Below are 20,360 nucleotides of genomic sequence, written 5' to 3' on the forward strand. Positions count from 1 at the left end.
CATTAGTCTCAAACCTCTGCCCTCCCAGTCACATTTTCAGTTCAGGAAAGAGGTGGAAGTCTTCACACATTAAAAAGTTCCAAGCTGGGTGGAAGTCTTCACTACCTTTAAACACCCAGCATATAGCCCCGATTTAGCACCAAGCAATTTCCACCTCTTTCCTGAACTGAAAACATGGCTAAGAGGACAGAGGTTTGAGACTAATGATGATCTTCAAAACAATGTTAGGGCCCATCTGGTCATTGGCAGCATCATTCTATGAAGAAGGGATTCCAAAGCTCGTCTACAGATAGACAAATGCCCCAATCTTCACAGTGATTGTGTTGAAAAGTAACCATGTTTGTACCTAACTTTTGGTAATAAATTCATTTTGTTATTTACATATGTCTTTTTTTTATGGACCATTGAAGGTTGAAAAAGAAACAACCCTCGTACATTAACAACAAAAAAATATAAAAAATTATTGAAGATACAAAATGTCTTGACAAGTCCATTGCTCACAATCAGCAACAACAATCCAAAAAACAATTTTTGCTTAGAGATGACCTTTTATTCCAGATCATCTCTGTAAATATATCTATGTAAGAGTTTACTGATAACAAAAAAAACAATTTTTTATCATTAACCTCTAACTCATTTATTTCCATAAAGTTGATAAATTTAAAATTTAAACATTTTTCAAGCACATCAAAGTGAATTTGTGTGCAAGGAGTAATTACTGTAGTTGATATGAATGTTAGTATGAGAAAGTACTATAGTTCAATGGAGACCTGATGCTCCATATGCTGGAGCAGGTATTAACAGTATCAGCTCATGGCTGAGATTTCTCAGAGTATGGGAATGCATATTATAGTGTTCCTGAATAAAAGTTTACTGTATTACATACTGTTTTAAGGAGAACATAAAAAGAGGATCAAGAGGACCTTCATATTCTCTAACAGTCAGGCAACTATTAAGGCAATTCCACTCAAGTTAAATCTAGACTAGTGTGGAATTTAAAATCATTTTTAATCAACTGGCCTATGACAAAAACACATTACTTTGGTATAGGTGCACGGACATTCTGGGTTAGAAGGAAATGAGAATAAGAGAGACTTGCTAAACAAGGTGCATTTTCATTTATTACCAGTCAAGAATCTTTCTGTGGGATTTCAAGAAGTACCATTTAAAGGGTATTAAAAAACTGGAAGTTTAAGGAAACTACTGTAGAGAGAAATGAGACCACCAGATATGAAATTTCAAGATTGATAGTTAAAAAATCCTTAATGAAATTAACATCTGACTTATCCAAGATGAATAAGAACTGAGAGTGATAGTTGGTTTTCTGACCAGACACTATTATGCAAAAAACATCTGTAGAGAATGAGCATTTATAAGAAACAAGACCATGTTGTTGGAACTGTGTTATAATGGATGAAACTGCTTTTCATATCCTCTTTAAATTTCTGGCATTACTTCACATAAGATCTGGGACTGAGCTTGAGACCTTATACCAGTGAACCTGTAAAAATCCTCTTATAATTTAAGGAAAGTGACTTTTTAAATAGGGAATAAAGACTTATTAGGAGTACAATACACCAGTAGATATACGAGGGTGCTAAAAAGTCTCCAATCCCAAATAATAGTAGTACAGTAATAGACCAATTATCCAGCTTCCAGAAATCCAGAATTACCAAAAAACTGACTATTTTCCAAACTGGTTAGTTTTAAATTTGATGGGCTATAGAGGGATGGGCAGCCTTTTTCTATGTAAAGGCCATATTTGAAAATTTTAAACCAAAGTAGGCTGCACATGAGAAAAAAAATTCAAGTAAATCACAAATATTTATTTACAGATTCATAAATGAACATAGTATACTGTACTTAATGTGACTGCTGAAACTGATGTGAATGTAATATATCAGAAATATTTGTCATTGCTAGTTTTAAATTATTTTTTAGATGTGAATCTGTTAGCAAATTTCTTGTTTTACTTTTTACTAAATTCATTGCGAAAAAAACTGTTCACATATATAAGTTGTAGAAAATAAGGATAGAATTTTTGCTGCATACTTTCTTAAGTTAGGAAATTGATTTTTTTTTTATAGTATACTTTACAAATACTTTCCAAACAATTTAGATTTAAAAGTATCTTTCAAATCTAAATTACTTTGCAAGTCTATTACTCCAATTGAAGTTCAATTGGTATGTTTTCTATGTTTACTAAAAATGATGCTGTAAATATCCATATTTCATTTTTTCAGCTAAGGAATTTTTCAAATCTATTTTTGAATTCTTGTTCTAGTCCTTTGACTTTCTGTGCATATTTAAAATAATTTTTAGGTTTGGCAAGTTTTAAGAAAGTGGAAAAAAGTAAAAATTTTTCTTATGCAATTGCATGCTCCATAATTTAAGCTTGGATATGAATGCTTTTATGTATGTTATAAATTCAGATATGATTAGATTTTTTCCTTGCATTTTTATATTTAATTCTGACAAATGTGTTATAATATCAACAAAAAATGCAAGATCTGTTATCCATTTGCAGTCTGAAAGTTCCCTAGCAGGTTTTTCCTTTCATTTCCATAAATAATTTTATTTCTGGTAAGAAATTATAAAATCTTTGTAAAACTGAAGATTTGCTTAACCATCTGATGTCAGTAAAATAAATAATGTCATCATATTCAGCATCAGTATCAGACAAAAATTTTTTAAACTGACTATGGTTCAATGCACGACCTCTCAGGAAGTTCACTAGATACTATGATATCCATGACATGTTTCTTACTTTCTTAGCACAAGTTCTCCATATGCAAAACACAATGACAAATAAATAAATCACTTGAATTTTCATTTCATGCTGATTTATTTGAGAATACCAATTAAACTGTCTCGCTCTACCCTGAAAGACTGGGTGCCATCAGCTGTAATTCCATTCAGTTTTAATAGTGAAAGTTCATTTTTTTGTAAAGTTTCTTCAAAAGCCCTGTACATAATTTCTCCTGTAGTATTTCCTTTTAGCCCAACTAAATCCAAAAATTCTTCAGTAATGTTTAATTTTGAATCAATGCCTCAAATGAAAATTGCAAGTTGAACTGTATGTTATGTTGGTGGATTCATCCAAATAAATGGAAAAATATTCAAAAGCTTTTGTTCTTTTTTTTAATGATTCTTCAACATTATTTGCCATTTCATTGATTCTTCTTGCTACTGCTTGCCAAGATAAACTAATATTAGCAAAAAGCTGCTTCTTATCAGGACATATAATCTCAGCTGCTTTTTCAATACATTCCTTTATAAACATCCCATCAGAATAACAAAGAAGAGTTTTTGCTAATAGATTACAAATTTCATAACTGGCTTTTGTAACAGATACAAATTCATTATTTGTCTTCATTAAGAATACTCGCTGGGAGGTTAACGTTTTTATCAGTTTTTCCACTTTTTCTTTTCTTAAGTCTACAGTAAACGTATCATATTTATTGGAATGTTTAGTGGTGTAGTGTCCTTTAACATCATATTTCTTAAAAACGCCAATACTTTCCAAGCAAATTAAACAAACAAGTTTTTTTCATAATGAATGAAAAGTAATCATATTTCCACAATTCATTATAAATTTGATTTATCTTCAATTTTTCTTTTCTTTTTAGTTGACATCTAAAAATTGAGGATAAAATAAATAAAATCTGCACTAATAAGTACAGTAAAAGCTCAGCGTAACAGACCACTGCAGGACTGAAGATATTGGTTCATTACAATGAAAGTCCATTTTATCGCGATTACTTGTTATTACAGACTAGTCAGTAATACCAAAAAGTGTATTATTATACAGTAGAATCATATTAGAACAGGATCTTGATTGCATTGATTTTCAACCTTAGACTAAATACCACCTGTATTAAAACTACCTACATGAAAAAAAATTATTGTCAGATTAAAATGTTTGCTGTATGAAGAGTAAAAATGGCTGCTACTGCTGTACTTTTCTTAATTTAAAATTTTACTGTTATGCAGCCTAAATTATACAAGAGTATAAGACTAAGTAAAAGACATTTTTTTGTAGAACTGTTATATTTAAGAAAAATCTATTGTTTTTTTCTCTTGCATTTGAAATGTCTAAAATTGTCTGTTTATTCGGAGACATTTCTTTACCAACTTCAGCTTGTATTTTCCATCTTCAATCTAATGAAATATATCTATTTTTTGTATTAAATCTAAAGCTTTTTGTCTTGTTTTATGATCCATATCTTTGATTTACAAATCCAAGACTCATCACTCATGGAGAAAAACCAAAACTGAACAATGCTGGACTGCAATTTTTAATCAAATTTTTAATTTATTTAATTTAACATATATGCTCTCCATTTCAAATTAGTATTGGCTTATTTGTCCCTATACATCATACTTTTCCTGTTAGCAATACAGTTGTGCCGGTTATCTATCAAACTCCTTTCAGGGGGAAATTTTTGAATAATTAAATAATAAATTTTGATAATCCACAGTAGATTAATAGTATATGATTTGCAAGCAAACCAAAAAATTAAATGCAACAATACAAAGCATTCGTAAAACTTTACAACTCTATATGAATTGTCAAATGAAGTCAAGTTAAATTACCAGATATAGGGTATATTTCTGTGAGATAAGCAGAGGGTCAGGGGGGAAAACCTCGCTGACCACTTACGCTGCATGGGTTGGTAAAACCCGATCTCGTTGTCGTTGGATGGCTAGGAGGGCAAAAAGTGAGTGGGGAGGTGTGTCAGTAAGTCGACGGGTGTCCTTACTTTGACAGGAGACAGGTTTTACAAATAACAATAAAAGTTTATTAAATAACAAAAGCGAACATACAATAAAGATATAAAGATAACTACTGCTAAAATGCAGATAAAATACCCCTCTCACTAACCGTGATCTAACCAATAAAGTGGTCACACGCTTAACTTCTAGTGGGAAAGAGTTTACAAAGGTTACGTCGATATACCTTAATATGTGGTCCGATGACAGTAGGCGACGACCTCCTGGACTATGGAAGTTGGAATAAGTCTTATGTCCGGGACTGGAGACACTGGATTCAGACCTTCCTGGATGATCGCGCTCTTTCCAGAGTCGATTGGGTTTTTATACGATCGTTGTTGGCACTGAGCCAGCCTATCATTCAACGTTCGATGACTAATTTGCTGACTCGCGATGACTTGGATTTTTGATTTCTCTTTCTGATTGGATAGAATGTGTAATCAACATCCAATCAATTTCCTATCAAACTTGCAGGTCCTGAACCCCTTTAAACTCTCGAATTTACGCCCTCAAAACCTGCGGGTTCACATTTCTATATTCAACGATTGGCTCAATGGTGAGAAAACAATGTTTCTAAGTGGACCATGGAGTTGTCCATTCAAGGCCAAGACATCATAGTTGGTCCAACATTGAGCTCAATGGTCTTAATGTCCCAAAACACCATTTAGTATTCAACAAACTAACATGGCAGCTTCCGTGAAACAAGTAAATTTCACTTATAGAAACTATCAATTTACTCTTGCTGTGGACAGATAGATTAATGGATAGTTTGTATATAGTGAAACATGTAATTGCATGATTATGTTGGATAATTTGATCAATATTGCAATATTAAGCTTTTCTTCAGACATTATAGACTAACTCTATGAATTTGTCCGAAATTTGATTAGGACGATATTTAGTTACGTATTGTAACTTTTCTTTCGCATAGATATATATATATTTCCATTATTCTGTATTGCATTTCCGTATATTGTTGTACAGTGTGTCTTGAAAACCTTCATCCCTTGCCCAGGTGTCACGTTTACGTGGTTGCAAAGTTTGGAGCCTTATAACTGGTCTGGGGAAGTATCATGTATTAGTGAACAACTTCCAGGGAGTGGGAATTATAAATAAGACAGACATTTGTGTCAAGAACCTTTTTTCTTTTTGGACTCTTCGAAAAAGATAGAAAGTGAGAGCTCAGCAGTTGAACCTGAAAAACTTTGATGCAGATAGGCTACATGAAAAAAAGAGGAACAAGGAAAAAAGAAGCTTCAGAATCAAGAGAGAGTTGCCATTGACAAAGGGATGTCTTGATCTGAAACTGAACGATCCATTTCCATTGTGCTGGGACAGTGGACAGTCAGCGAGGGATACATATATTTGTGAATTAGGGCATCCAACGGTCCAGTTAGGATGATTAATTTTGAGAATATAAGTTTCTTATGTATACATTATTGTCGTCTTTGCAGGAACCAATATGTCATTGCGGAATCGTGCAGGGCTACCACGTATAAGCATTATATCAAGGAAAAGGGGAGGTACTGTACCTTGGTGGAAATCTATTAATCACCTACTCAGACTCAGCTTCTTAATAAATCTACTAGATACATCCAATACACCTTATTGCTGAGAACATATATTTATTCTTATAACAAACGTTTTCGGCCCAATTTATGGGCCATCTTCAGGTTACAGTCGTTCGACTCTAATACAAAATCGAACTCGTTCAAAATTAAATCAAATTAGAACATACGTTATAAATTAAACTAATAGAACAAGTATAATCCAATAAATTAAATCAAAATAAACCAAACATGAAAATGAAAATAAAATACGGTACTGGCCGTAAACATTAAGGAACAATTCCTTATACATTAATCCAGATATCTATTGAGTCACGGTAGACGCATTATTACGTGTGTTACTTCTTACTATGTATTTCCAGGATGACGGTAACCCCGTCGCATCCTTATAATTTAAACATCTGTCAGCCAAACTTGCTCTGTAAATTTCGCATTTCTCAGTTATGGATGAGAGCGTTGGCGAGCATACTTTTGCAAGAATTTTGGCATCCTCCCATTTAACAACCGAACCATCCGCTTGGGCCATCTTTGATAATGCTGTTGCACACTTGTTTTTAGCGACATCGTACCGGTGTTCCTTTATCCTCACTCCAAGGTTTCTATTAGTGACTCCTACGTAGTCCTTATCTATTCCCAACTGGTCATTTTTGTAGGGAATTGCATATACTCCTGCCTGTTCTCTATCATCAATTCTTTCCTTGTCATTTCTAATCAACCTATAGACTGTGGGGGCCCTTTTGCATATTATACTGGCGTTTTTGTGTCTCGCTATTTGCTTCATAATCGGGAAGAAACATTTATTATACGTAAACTTTGTGAAGTTACCCCCAGTCTCCGGTTTTTTCTTAGAGTTGCTCCTAGGCTTTACGTACGCCGTTATTAAACGCTCTATAGAATTTGTTCCAAAGCCTAACTCTTTTGCAACCTTTTTGATTCTACCCAGCTCATCCATCGTGTCCATTATATTTGAGCAATACAAAAACGCTCTTCTGATTAGGGCCCTGAATGCGGACAATTTATAAACCGTTGGGTCATTAGAATTTGCCGGAATATACATCGGATCCTGCGTGGGCTTTATGTACACTTTCGTGCTTAAAGCTCCATTTTTAAATTCAATGCCAACGTCCAAGAAGTGTAGCTCCTTGTTACTAATTTGCTCAAGGTTAAGTTTTAAGCCATGTTGGTTAGAGTTCACTTGGTCTAAGAATCGTTGTATCATTGCGTCATTCTTCCAAATAATTAGAACATCGTCTACATATCTTTTGTACATGATTATGTATCATTAAGTTGAGACGATGTTCTAATTATTTGGAAGAATGACGCAATGATACAACGATTCTTAGACCAAGTGAACTCTAACCAACATGGCTTAAAACTTAACCTTGAGCAAATTAGTAACAAGGAGCTACACTTCTTGGACGTTGGCATTGAATTTAAAAATGGAGCTTTAAGCACGAAAGTGTACATAAAGCCCACGCAGGATCCGATGTATATTCCGGCAAATTCTAATGACCCAACGGTTTATAAATTGTCCGCATTCAGGGCCCTAATCAGAAGAGCGTTTTTGTATTGCTCAAATATAATGGACACGATGGATGAGCTGGGTAGAATCAAAAAGGTTGCAAAAGAGTTAGGCTTTGGAACAAATTCTATAGAGCGTTTAATAACGGCGTACGTAAAGCCTAGGAGCAACTCTAAGAAAAAACCGGAGACTGGGGGTAACTTCACAAAGTTTACGTATAATAAATGTTTCTTCCCGATTATGAAGCAAATAGCGAGACACAAAAACGCCAGTATAATATGCAAAAGGGCCCCCACAGTCTATAGGTTGATTAGAAATGACAAGGAAAGAATTGATGATAGAGAACAGGCAGGAGTATATGCAATTCCCTACAAAAATGACCAGTTGGGAATAGATAAGGACTACGTAGGAGTCACTAATAGAAACCTTGGAGTGAGGATAAAGGAACACCGGTACGATGTCGCTAAAAACAAGTGTGCAACAGCATTATCAAAGATGGCCCAAGCGGATGGTTCGGTTGTTAAATGGGAGGATGCCAAAATTCTTGCAAAAGTATGCTCGCCAACGCTCTCATCCATAACTGAGAAATGCGAAATTTACAGAGCAAGTTTGGCTGACAGATGTTTAAATTATAAGGATGCGACGGGGTTACCGTCATCCTGGAAATACATAGTAAGAAGTAACACACGTAATAATGCGTCTACCGTGACTCAATAGATATCTGGATTAATGTATAAGGAATTGTTCCTTAATGTTTACGGCCAGTACCGTATTTTATTTTCATTTTCATGTTTGGTTTATTTTGATTTAATTTATTGGATTATACTTGTTCTATTAGTTTAATTTATAACGTATGTTCTAATTTGATTTAATTTTGAACGAGTTCGATTTTGTATTAGAGTCGAACGACTGTAACCTGAAGATGGCCCATAAATTGGGCCGAAAACGTTTGTTATAAGAATAAATATATGTTCTCAGCAATAAGGTGTATTGGATGTATCTAGTGGAAATCTATTAGTTTATAAGACTAAAATCATTTCTTATTCAGGCAATCAGATTTGTATGACCCATATATTCTTGTGACTGTAAATCGTGTACTGGGTGCTGTCAGACCTCGTGTCATGTAATAAACAATTTTTGCTCTCTTGGTTAAGTGTACACATTATTGGTCAATGCTTAGATACTTTCACATTAATTTCTTCATATGACCTGTGGATCTCTACGGGAGTCACTACAAAATACTCAAGAAATTGAAATTATTCAAGAGAGACCCAGTATAGAAGAAAATGATACAGGGTTCATTCAAATAAAAGGGTTTATTTGGATAATATTCAAGTGAGTTACTTTATTTACCATAACAACCACAATTGTTGCCTTCTCCTTAATTAAGTCAGCCATCATAAAAAGCACCTTTTCATTGCAAACATTTCCTTTTTCTACAAAACATGACGTCAGATCATTCAATAGACAACTCACCGATGATGTAAGTGTTGAATTTAGAAATGTACAGATAGTTGATGCAACTAGAGTTGGTCATTACATTGGTTTATTTTTCTGTCTTTAAGGAGTAATAGAATTGTTTACAAATGCACATATACTCCCTTGGGCTTCATTTAGTTTTGAAATGGGGTCAAGTGCATGTGGACAGTCCACAAGTATATGTGCATTCGTAAACAATTCTTATCACCCCTTAAAGAAGTAAAAATGAACCAACCCAAGAGCCAACTGTAGTTACATTGCTGTGGACTAATGCACGACATGCATATACTCTTGCAATGCTGAAAAGATCTCTTGCACCTGAATAAATGTTAAAATGAACACCCTACATTGCTGGTAAGCTAGTGTGTATATACATGTACAGTACATCCATTAAATATATATAAAATATGTAAAACACCTAAAAATAAAGGCATACCAACTGAAAAACTGGCAAATTCTTCTCTATTATTTTTATAATACAGATTAACACATTACATTTGGTGTTTATGCAATTACTACAAAATATACATTTATAAGATTAAGCAGCAGCTGTATATACTTTAACAAATGTTGATATTCAAATGCTAAAAAAGAGTATTAAAGCAGCTAATTATAATTCTATCTCAGATATTCAATAATGAATGCAAAATCATCACTACATTTTACATAAATTTACATATCAAAATAGTGTGTATCAGTTGTATTGATGATGCACTTTATGTCCTCCTATTAATATAGTTGAATGTACGAGCAGTAAGTTTTAGATAGTCTTATGATTAATACTAAGTGATTGTCCTCTCTGAATAGACAGTTTTACAATTATAAATTACATGCTTATAATTTGCATTTTGTAATAAGAACAACCGAAGAGAGGCTGCTCGATCGACCGAAATGCACATCGTCATTGCAATAAATAACAAGCATTCATCAGTCCGTGCGCAATTCCATAGACAATAGTATGTTATAAGTCGTATTGAGAGCCAAAAATTTAGTACTTGTATATCAACTGTATATCGGTAAATATGTAAAAACAAAAACTATTGTATTTTCAATTTTTTTGAAACAAATGTGAAGTTTACAACTTTGAAATGTATTTGATTATTCAAGAGCTGTATTTAAAACTGGGGAATTATTGTATTTTGTAATTTTTTCATAATGTATTCGCATCAGACTTGTTGAAGCAAGAATAAACTATGAAATTTTTTCCTACAGGTCATGTTAATAGGATAAGAATGGCAAAGAGAAAGCTCCGAAAAACAAAAATTTAGCATTAAAAATGAGTTTAAAACATACCTGCTCTGAGTAAATATGTCTACTTTGGAGAGCATTATTTCTCATTAAAATAAAAACCTCGGTAAGACTTCTAAACGCCATGTGTTAGATTTGTATATAAGTTTATAGTCCTTAAAAACGTGCGTCGATATATTTATCAATAATTCGAACATAAATACATTCATTGATTCTCGACAGACTTAACAGCCGATTAACAAATCTACAATCTACAAATCATAATACATTTATTCGACACTAGGGGCGCTTATCTAATTAAACTACACATTATAATCGATTAAATCGAATTTTGAACACTAAATAATGATATATATTTGTTGTTTGTGAAAGAACGAAAAATACGATTTTAATGTAAAATTTAAAAATATAACTAAATATTTATAATGCATATAATGAATGAATGACACTTCTGAAAGAAAGAAAAAAAAGAGCCGGACGGTCAAGGCCATTCAGGCGTTAGCTTGTCGGTAAGGGGAATCCGGAATCGAATCTGGGTGGTCAAAAATAGCCAAGAGTTTTTCATGGGCAGTGCATACCGGATATCAGTGGCGTAGCGTGGGTGTCAGCCGCCCGGGGCGGAGGAAAATTTCGCCGCCTCCTTATTTAGGTATTTTTACAAGATATTATTATTTATTGTGAAATTTTACCGCCCCCTAAAAGTGCCGCCCGGGGCGGGCCGCCACTGCCGGATATGCCGTACCCATTGTAAGTCTCGCCAAACCAATGGTGGGTACGAAAATAGACCCTCATAGCACACACGGCGTGAAGAGAGTTTTAAAAAACAACAATTCATATTTTGAATTTTATTTATGGTTGGATGACCATAATTTATTAAAGTCAAACAGGACAAGAAAAGAGAATATTGTTTGAAAAAAAATAAAACATTTAACTGAATATTTTTTCTTAAAGCGAAACGATTGCCAGACTATTTTACGACTCGTATTATTAAATGCTATGTAAGTTGGCACTGGAGGCACGCATTAGGCGCCATTTCTTCAATGACAATAGTGACAATAAACAACTAAATAAAAAAATTTTCTTAGAAAATTAATTTATCTGATACACGATAAATCTTTACCGATAGTATTATTATAGTATTTTCATTGTAATTTTATTTATATACAAATGCATATATACTGATGTAAAAAGTAATATTAACTTTATCCAGTTTGATCTTGTATTAATGCGCGAAACCCGCAACCCCGACGGCGACCGAGGAATCTTTCCGAAAAGCCAAATAATATGAGCCCGCAGAAAGATCCGATCCGATCAGAAAGAGAAACCAAAAATCCAAAGCATCGCGATCAGATCAGAAAGAGAAAACAGAAGTCCCAGTCATCACGAGTCAGCAAAGTAGTCATCGAGCATTGAATAATAGACTGACTCAATGCCAACAACGATTGTATAAAAACCTGATCGACTCTGGAAAGGGGGCGATCATCCAGGAAGGTCTGAATCCAGTGTCTCCAGTCCCGGACATAAGACTGATTCCAGCTTCCATAGTCCAGGAGGTCGTCGCATACGGTCATCGGACCACATATTGAGATATATTGACTTTGTAAACTCTTTCCCACTAGAAGTTAGGCACGTGATTAATTTATTGGTTAGATCGCGATTAGCGATAGGGATATTTTATCCGCATTTTAGCAGTAATTATCTGTATACCTTTATTTTATATGTATCTTTAGTGTATGTTCGCTTTTGTTAGTTAATAAACCGTTATTGTTATTTGTCAAACCTGTCTCCGGTCAAAGTAAGGACGCCAGTTGACTTACTGACGCACCTCCCCACTCACTTTTTGCCCTCCTAGCCATCCAACGACAACGAGGTCGGATTTTACCAACCCGTGCAGCGTAAGTGGTCAGCGAGGTTTTCCCCCTAACCCTCTGCTTATCTCACAATAATATTGGGCGAAATAAACCGAAATCCTAAGAATTTGATTTATTTCATCCGATGGCCGAAAACGGACGAAAAAGACATTTATTCGAATGAATTTTGGGAAATTTTCGAAGATGGTCGAGCTCAAGACGTAGAATTTAAAAAGATCGTCTTTTATCTCTCCACGGTGGACATTCTGCACCATGTAAATGCAGAAGATAATTTATTTATTAAATTCCGAACACATGAAAATGATTGAAGCAAAATTAGAAAAAGAATTATAAATTATAAATAAACAACAACTAACCCGTTATATATAAAGACCAACAACTGCCGATTCGGCAGTTGTTGGTCTTTATATATAACGGGTTAGTTGTTGTTTATTTATATGTATACGCCTTGCCGGGGTTTGCGATGGCCGGTTGAGTGCCTTTGGGAGGACGTGGTCAATTAATGTGTCCCCAGCCGGCATTGTAATAGCCGTCGATGGTCGTACGGTAATCTTATATCAACTGGAAGGGGAGATCGGACCGCAGGTCCGGGTAGCGTAACTGGTAACGTGTCTCCACAGATAGCAGAAGTTGCGGGTTCGAATCCCGCTTCGGGCCGATTCTTTTCTTCCAGTTAAGCCTAAATTTATTTAAAATTACTTAATTAAAATTCTAATTATTAAATTTAGCAAGAGATGGCGCCTAACTCTAGTACCAAATTAACTTAAATTATTAATATTACTATAGCCATTTGCTAGCCCGATAATTCGGCAGTTGTTGGAATTATAAATTACTTTAAAAAATATATAATTTAATTCGAATTTTTACGTAATTCGAACATTGTTGACGCGTCTTTTAATTATTCATTTTGGGTTTACTATAGATTACCACCTATGGAATTTCGGGACTTTGAGTATATATTTGAACTCAGACGACCGAGACGAGTTCAACGGTACTCTACTTTTGGGCCGGAGGCAAAAAGTAAGAAAGTTATCATAGTGTTTTCGGCGATCGCGCGAAGGTCGGGAGTCGCGTCGCTCTCTCCGCTAAGCCTATCGCGTGTTTGACAGGAAGTCCGGCAAGTCGGCCATATGTACTGTACTGTACTGTACCTTCAACAGTGGCAGTTGTTGATCCACGAGCACATCGATCGTCTGCAGTTCAAGTTAAGTTTTTTTTTTTTTTTTTTTTGCACAACCTCACGCTCGTCGACCTACGAGGCAGTGGCGTAGCGTAGTGAGAGCGGCAGGGGCGGCCCGCCCCGGGCGGCACTTTTAGGGGGCGGCAAAATTTCTCAATAAATAATAATAATATCTTGTAAAAATTTGAACCATTTCATTTCATATTTTTGTCGCACATACGATTCGGACCGATTGAAATGAGCACGGAATTTTTAATTACTTATTCTGTGACGAAACTGGGAAATCTCCTTTCTTTAAATGAATGTATAATAATGACATCTTGCTCATTGTAGCGACTGGCAACATGTCTGTACTGACTTGTAGGGATTCATGTATTTTATTTTGTGCTTGGATTGTTTATGACTAATATTTAGCGAGAATGACTTCTATCATACAGTAGAGAACCGAAAATCGGAATCAATTGGGGACTGGGGTTGTTCAGATTAGTGATTTGTTCCGATTACCGATTATGTACGAAAAAATATATTAACCTGTCCGATGTTCAAATTTTTCTCCGTTGCGTGTCGCTTCGTGTTGAATTTTCGTCGATTTTAAGCCTAACGAAAATTTTTATAATAATAATCGAGGCTATCGTATCGTTAAAAATTATTTCTGCATTTTGTACAAACAAAATAAATATATTGAAGAATATAAAAACATGAAAATTATATTTTAGAAGTAAATTTAGTATCAAAAACGTTCGATTCAGCACGACACAGTCCGACTGAAAATCGTTCCGATTACCGGGGTTTCGATTAACGAGTCTTTACTGTATAAAGAATAGTGTTCAATATTGTATAGCCTACTAACACCTGCAAATTAGATTACAGTACGGATAAGGGGCATACGTGTAAAAATTTTTATAATAAATGTGATTATTATATTGTAAAACATATATACATGACTTTTTTCTTTGTAATCTGTACAATACACAATAATGATGAATGTTCTTGCCGAAGAGTTCTTTAGAATTACTGTATATTTTAGTCTTTTAAATTGAGATATCTGAATAAGGGGGCGGCGAAATTTTCCTCCGCGCCGGACGACTGACACCCATGCTACGCCACTGCTACGAGGGGCTACGGCGCCTCAGTCTCGCTATCGCTCGCGGTCGGCTAGTACTACGAGCTGACCGTGCTATCGCGAGCGGGAGTCGCGATGCTTGAACAAAAGGAGAAAAAGGAACTGGCGTTCGACTGTTCGTGCTCCCGACGGATTCCCCCGGGAGGGGAGCCGCCGATTGTTTAACGTCACTAGTTATTGATTCACGGTAGTTCTTGAACAAAAGAAAAAAAAGGAAGTGGCGTTCGACTGTTCGTGTAATTTCGTGCCTTACAGAGTGCTTTTTTTTGTTTGCAGACTTTACCGCGAGATGGCAGCACTAGCAACTACGGTGCCGTCTGCACGAAAGCATGAAAAAAGTATGATAACTTTCTTATTTTTCGTCTCCGGTCCAAAAGTAGGGTATCGTTGAGCTCGTCTCGGTCCCCTCAGTTCAAATGTATACTCAAAGTCCCGAAATTCTATAGGTGGTAATCTATAGTATCCCCTTAATTTTAATAAGAGATGGCGCCTAACGCCTAACTCTAGTGCAAAATTGATTTCTAATCTATAATCATATATCCAAAATTTAGCCCGACCATTTACGGCAGTTGTTGGTGTATTTGTTTATGATGTCGGGTTTCGTTTGATGTATATTTGTGGTAAGAAATTACCTGCGCACAACTCTCGCTCGTATTTCAGTATTGCTAACTCTTACCTAAGATTATTAAAGGTGTTCGTGCTTATCGTATATTTCGTCTTACTTGCAACATGACAGCTGGTTGTTTTTTGTTTTGTTTATCGAGTGCAGCAGTGGCGTACCGTCATTGAAGCGGTAGAAGCGCCGCTTTCCTTGTATTTTCTAAAATATAAATTCATATTGGGCGATTATTTTCATATTTGAACGTACTTTGAATTAATTAAAATTAATATTTTATTATAACCACATTTTGTATCTTATTACAAATTTCTATACTACATATGAAAGAAACCGATAAGATTGCTATTGTATATTCGAATATCAGTGGCGAAATGGAAGCGCTGTATTGTCGAAACTGGGTCAGCTTCCAAGCAGCCAGATTATAAGCATTTGCGCATGCGCTTTACAGAGCACCAACCTCACCTGGTTTAGCTGGTGGAAGCTACACACCAAAATATCGTATAACGCTCCCAACGATTCTATCCCTTAGCTACTGAGTAGGGAGCTATCTGACTAAGTGAATTGTTTAGACGGCCGGATGGCCGAGCGGTAAAGGTGGCAGCCTACCGCTCTGGGGGACCCGGGATCGAATCCGAACGGGTCGAATAATCCCCAGGAATTTTTCGGGGGGTGGACCGTTCGGATATGTCGGGCCCCGTCCCTCACCACCCGGTCGCCCCATTGTGGGCCTGGCCGAACCCATAATGGGCCTACTAAAAGAGGCCCTCTTAGTGCCCACAGGGCGGAAAGAGTTAAAAAAAAAAGAAAAAAAAGTGAATTGTTTAAGATTTAAAAAGTAAAGAGTATTCAATGTTATTCTTATGTACGTTTCTTTGCAAAATTATATTTAATTATAATTTTCTTTTAATTATACTGTAATTATATTGACAGATTTTCAGACATGAAATCTTTAGAATTTTTATCACTTTAGATGTTAATAAGTTTAATATTACGAAAAACAATTTTTCCAAGCGTGTTTTAATTCTTTAAATTAAGTAAATTTTATGGAAAATTTTTTTATTTATTTAAATTACGTAGTGAATCGCAATATTTATATTCGTGTCCGGACTATATTGACAAGTAACTCTTGGACATAAAAAGTATTGTGGTCTGAAGACCACGTGTTCTGTTACCTAACCGACTCGTAACCAACCCCTTGGGTGGTTCACAGTGTAAAGAAGGGAGAGGCACTCATAGCGTAAAAGCTTCCTGTTGTAAAAGTTAATGGGAGAAGGGGAGATATGTGGTCCAAAGATCACGTGTTCTATTGCGTGATCCTTGGGTGGGCCGCAGGGTAAAGAAAGGATGGGCCGCGTTTTCGGAAGAAAAACAGAGAGGGGGAAGGAGATCGCGCATGCTCAAGGGAAGAAGAAGGACTTTTTCGGAAGGAAGAATAGAGAGTAGACGTGTAGACGATAGAGTCGCGAGATTGTTTTTTTTTTTTTTTGTGTGTGTGTGTTGTTTCTTTTGTTTTAGTGTCTGTTATAGCGAAAGGACAGAGTAGTGATTGGAAGGACTGAAATAAACTTTAAGTTTTTTGCATTGGAGTCATAGAGTGAGTGATTTATTTCATTGAAGTTTCTTTTTATTTTGTTCCTGCACGGGGAATACTCTAAAGATCGAGTACTTCCCCACAGTATTATAATTAATGACGATCCGAACAAAGACGTACTAAAAGAATTATATGATTTAATATCATTAATTTTTACGGTACCATCTACCAGTGGGTCTGCTGAGCGCAGTTTTTCGACCACGAAGCAAATTCGTACATTGGCCAGGAACACTCGGTCAGAGGTAAAATTGTGGTCGCTAGCGTTGCTTTCGATAGAAAAAGAGCTTTCAAATACGTTGATAGAGTCGACGACCAGCGACTTTTATGATAAAGTAATTAACGACTTGGCGGAAAAAATCGCTGAATTAGTTAGTTTATAAAAAATTAAAAAAACAAGTTTTTCTATTATTGTTTGTATCGTATCAATTTGTATTATGTATGTATTATTTGTATTTTAGAACTAAAATACATAAATTGTTTATTTTTGTCATTTCCAGTATTTGTTTAAAACTTTTATGGAAATGTGAGATTCCGGACAGGTCTGACCCGTCACGAAAGACGCGAAAAAACGGTTAATTTAGAGAAAAATTTATTAGTTTAAAAAAACATAGGTAAAAGTCATTTGTAGTCGGACCCCCGTTGTTTATATCAAACTGCGAGTTAGAAACCATAAATCACGGAAGGAAGTCGTCTTATGATCGGTGGAAGATCGAATTCGTCTTCGATTTTGACTTTTCTCGCGCTCCAGGTAAGGGTCTCGTTACGTTTAGTAACCAGGAACCAACCACTCGGGAATCATGATTGAGGGAGAACGACCAATCAAAATGGACGAAAGAAAGAACGGAGATTGATATAATCCTCGACAATTGAGGACACCTGGCACTCGGTTAACGTTCCGAATAACTATAACGCCGTGTATCAACGTGCAAAAAAAAAAAAAAAAAAAAAACAGTTTCTCGTCTATTGTGCCAACCTGTAACCCGTGCCACTTCGGACTTAGACCGTGTCCCAGATGCCAACGGACGAAGTCTTCCCGTGTCTTACAGACTTATCAACGCCAATGTCCCGGGGCCACCTTCGATTGACCATCGAAGAACCACATCGACGTCCAGGACGTCCGAACGGCTGATTGTCCTAAAGCAAACTATTTTGTACATAGTGTATGTTTATTTTATGTTAAAATAAACGGTTTTTGTCAGATAATTGTCGTCTTTCTCTTCCGCCACCACGCACGTACGAATGGACCCTAGACCATTACTGACGCGCAATTAACTGATTGCCCCTGGAAGTCGGCTTTTTTCAGAAACACAGCTTCCCTATCATCAAATATCACGGCACGACACTGGAGGGCAGTAAGAAAGGGCTGTTTTAATCTTACCCATCCTTGGTTTCACAATGTGGTCTGCCGAACTGTATGAACGGGACTTAACACATCAGGTACTGTACAGATCACCCTGGTTCTTCAACAGCCCGAATTCGATGTCAGAGCGGTAGACCTAAGTCATATCTCCAGAGGAGTCGGACTTAATGACGACTTTGTTATTAGCATTTACAATTTTTTTTTTTTTTTTTTTTATAAAACTTATCTCTTCCCTGAAAATTACGCTTTTTCGTTTTTCTTAATAATTAAATAATAAATACATTTTGTAATAAAATCTCCTAACAGCCGGGAGAGTTAAGCAACTCTTCGCTAGAATTTTTTTTTGTCTTATTGAACTTACCTTTTATATTATCAAAACTTTTTTAATCAACCGTAATTTATTTTAATTATTTTTTTGAAAATTATGGTGTCGTATGACTCATATTAAATTTACTTTGTCGCTAATCATAAAAGGTTGGGAAACACTGGGTGATATTTAGGTCAACCAATAATTGTGTGACTAGTTTTTTGCTCAATTACATCCACATAAAATATTGCTGAATGCATTTTATGTGGCTATTCTGAAAAAAATAATTTAAATCACAAGGAAAAAATACGATAATATAAAAAACTGGCTTTTGTGCTATATCACTGTTTTTCATATATACTTAATAATGTAAATGTTAAAATCAAAACTCAATCATCCAAAATTATCAACAATAGAAACAATGTATTCTTCTTTAAAATACAAATTTTACCAAAAATATCAATACATTGTGAATTTATTTAATTTCATATATATATTTCTTAAAAAATTACATAGTTTATTAAAAATATACAAAATATTGTATAGAATCGATAGTAACAAATTTAACAAGCTTTAACAAATATTATTTTTATTAACAAGATAATAATAAACATATAGAAAAAACTAATCTATAAATAATGAATTTTATTTTTTCGTTCATTTAAACAAACTTTTTCAACTCTGCCCTGTGGATAGTAAGAGGGCTTTTTCAACAAGCTCATTAAGGTTTGGCTAGGCCCACAATGGAACAGCTGAGTGGTGAGAGCCTGACACATCTGTATGGACTACCCTGAAAAAATTCCTAAGGGTTTTTTGAGCTGTCTAGATTCGATCCTAGATCCCCAGAGCAGTAGAGTGACACCTTAACAACTCAGCCAACTATTTTAAAATTTAAAATTAAAACTTTTCATAAATTTCAATTAAAAGCACATAGTAATTGTTGTTTTCAGAAAATGGAGTCTAGTTTAGCATTTGAAAAAAAATTTTAAATGGCAATTTATAAAATTATTTATACAATATTTATATATTTTTTTAAATGTGACAATGACATATTTTGTTTGATTAATGTTTGACATATTTGTGTTTTAAACATAATTTGACAAGTGTAAGGTGCATAAAAAAATTATCTTATTATAGATGCATTATTTTGATTTTTCAATATGAAATAATGTTTCGTAATCAAAATATATTTTAAATTTTTGTTAACAACAAAAACTCCACTTTCATACAATTAAGATACTTAATATACCTTAACATAAAAGGAAAGAGTAAAATAAATACATATATTTATTTCCATGTTAGAGTTAAATCAGTTAATGGAAAAATTAAGAAAATATATCCATTAAATAAAAATTTTCTGGAATGTTCCATGAAAAAGACCTTTGCTACAGAAAGTATCACTTCAATTGAAAGTGTCACATCAAGGAAATAAATTATAAAATAGACATCTATGCAGTTTCTGTATTACAATTGTTGAAAGACTAAATGGAATAAATGGAATAAACTAATCCAAAAAATTCAAGGACCAGTATTTTATCTATCTATATTAGTTTGATCATATCTGAAAAGCTAATTCCATCCTTTTTAGTATTTTCACTGCTAATTATAACTAATATATATTTAATTCTCTCTTAATTTTTCAGATAAGCATATTTACTTACATAAAACATTACAAACATCTTAATAATATCAATCTTATGTGTATGTAAGTTTGTAAAA

General features: G+C 34.7%; 1 protein-coding gene across 1 annotated transcript in view; it reads right to left on the reverse strand.

The window, feature by feature from the left end:
• Positions 1–10,864, reverse strand: part of Syx16 (syntaxin 16) — a 28,349-nt gene extending 17,485 nt beyond the window's left edge. The window contains exon 1 of the mRNA XM_067276248.1: positions 10,636–10,864. Coding sequence (XP_067132349.1) covers positions 10,636–10,716 — 81 coding nt within the window. The 5' untranslated portion in view covers positions 10,717–10,864. The remainder of the gene's footprint in view (positions 1–10,635) is intronic.
• Between the last annotated feature and the right edge of the window lie 9,496 nt (positions 10,865–20,360).

Source organism: Centruroides vittatus, unplaced genomic scaffold, assembly GCF_030686945.1.
Source record: "Centruroides vittatus isolate TY-2023 unplaced genomic scaffold, ASM3068694v2 contig_680, whole genome shotgun sequence".
NCBI lineage: Eukaryota > Metazoa > Arthropoda > Arachnida > Scorpiones > Buthidae > Centruroides > Centruroides vittatus.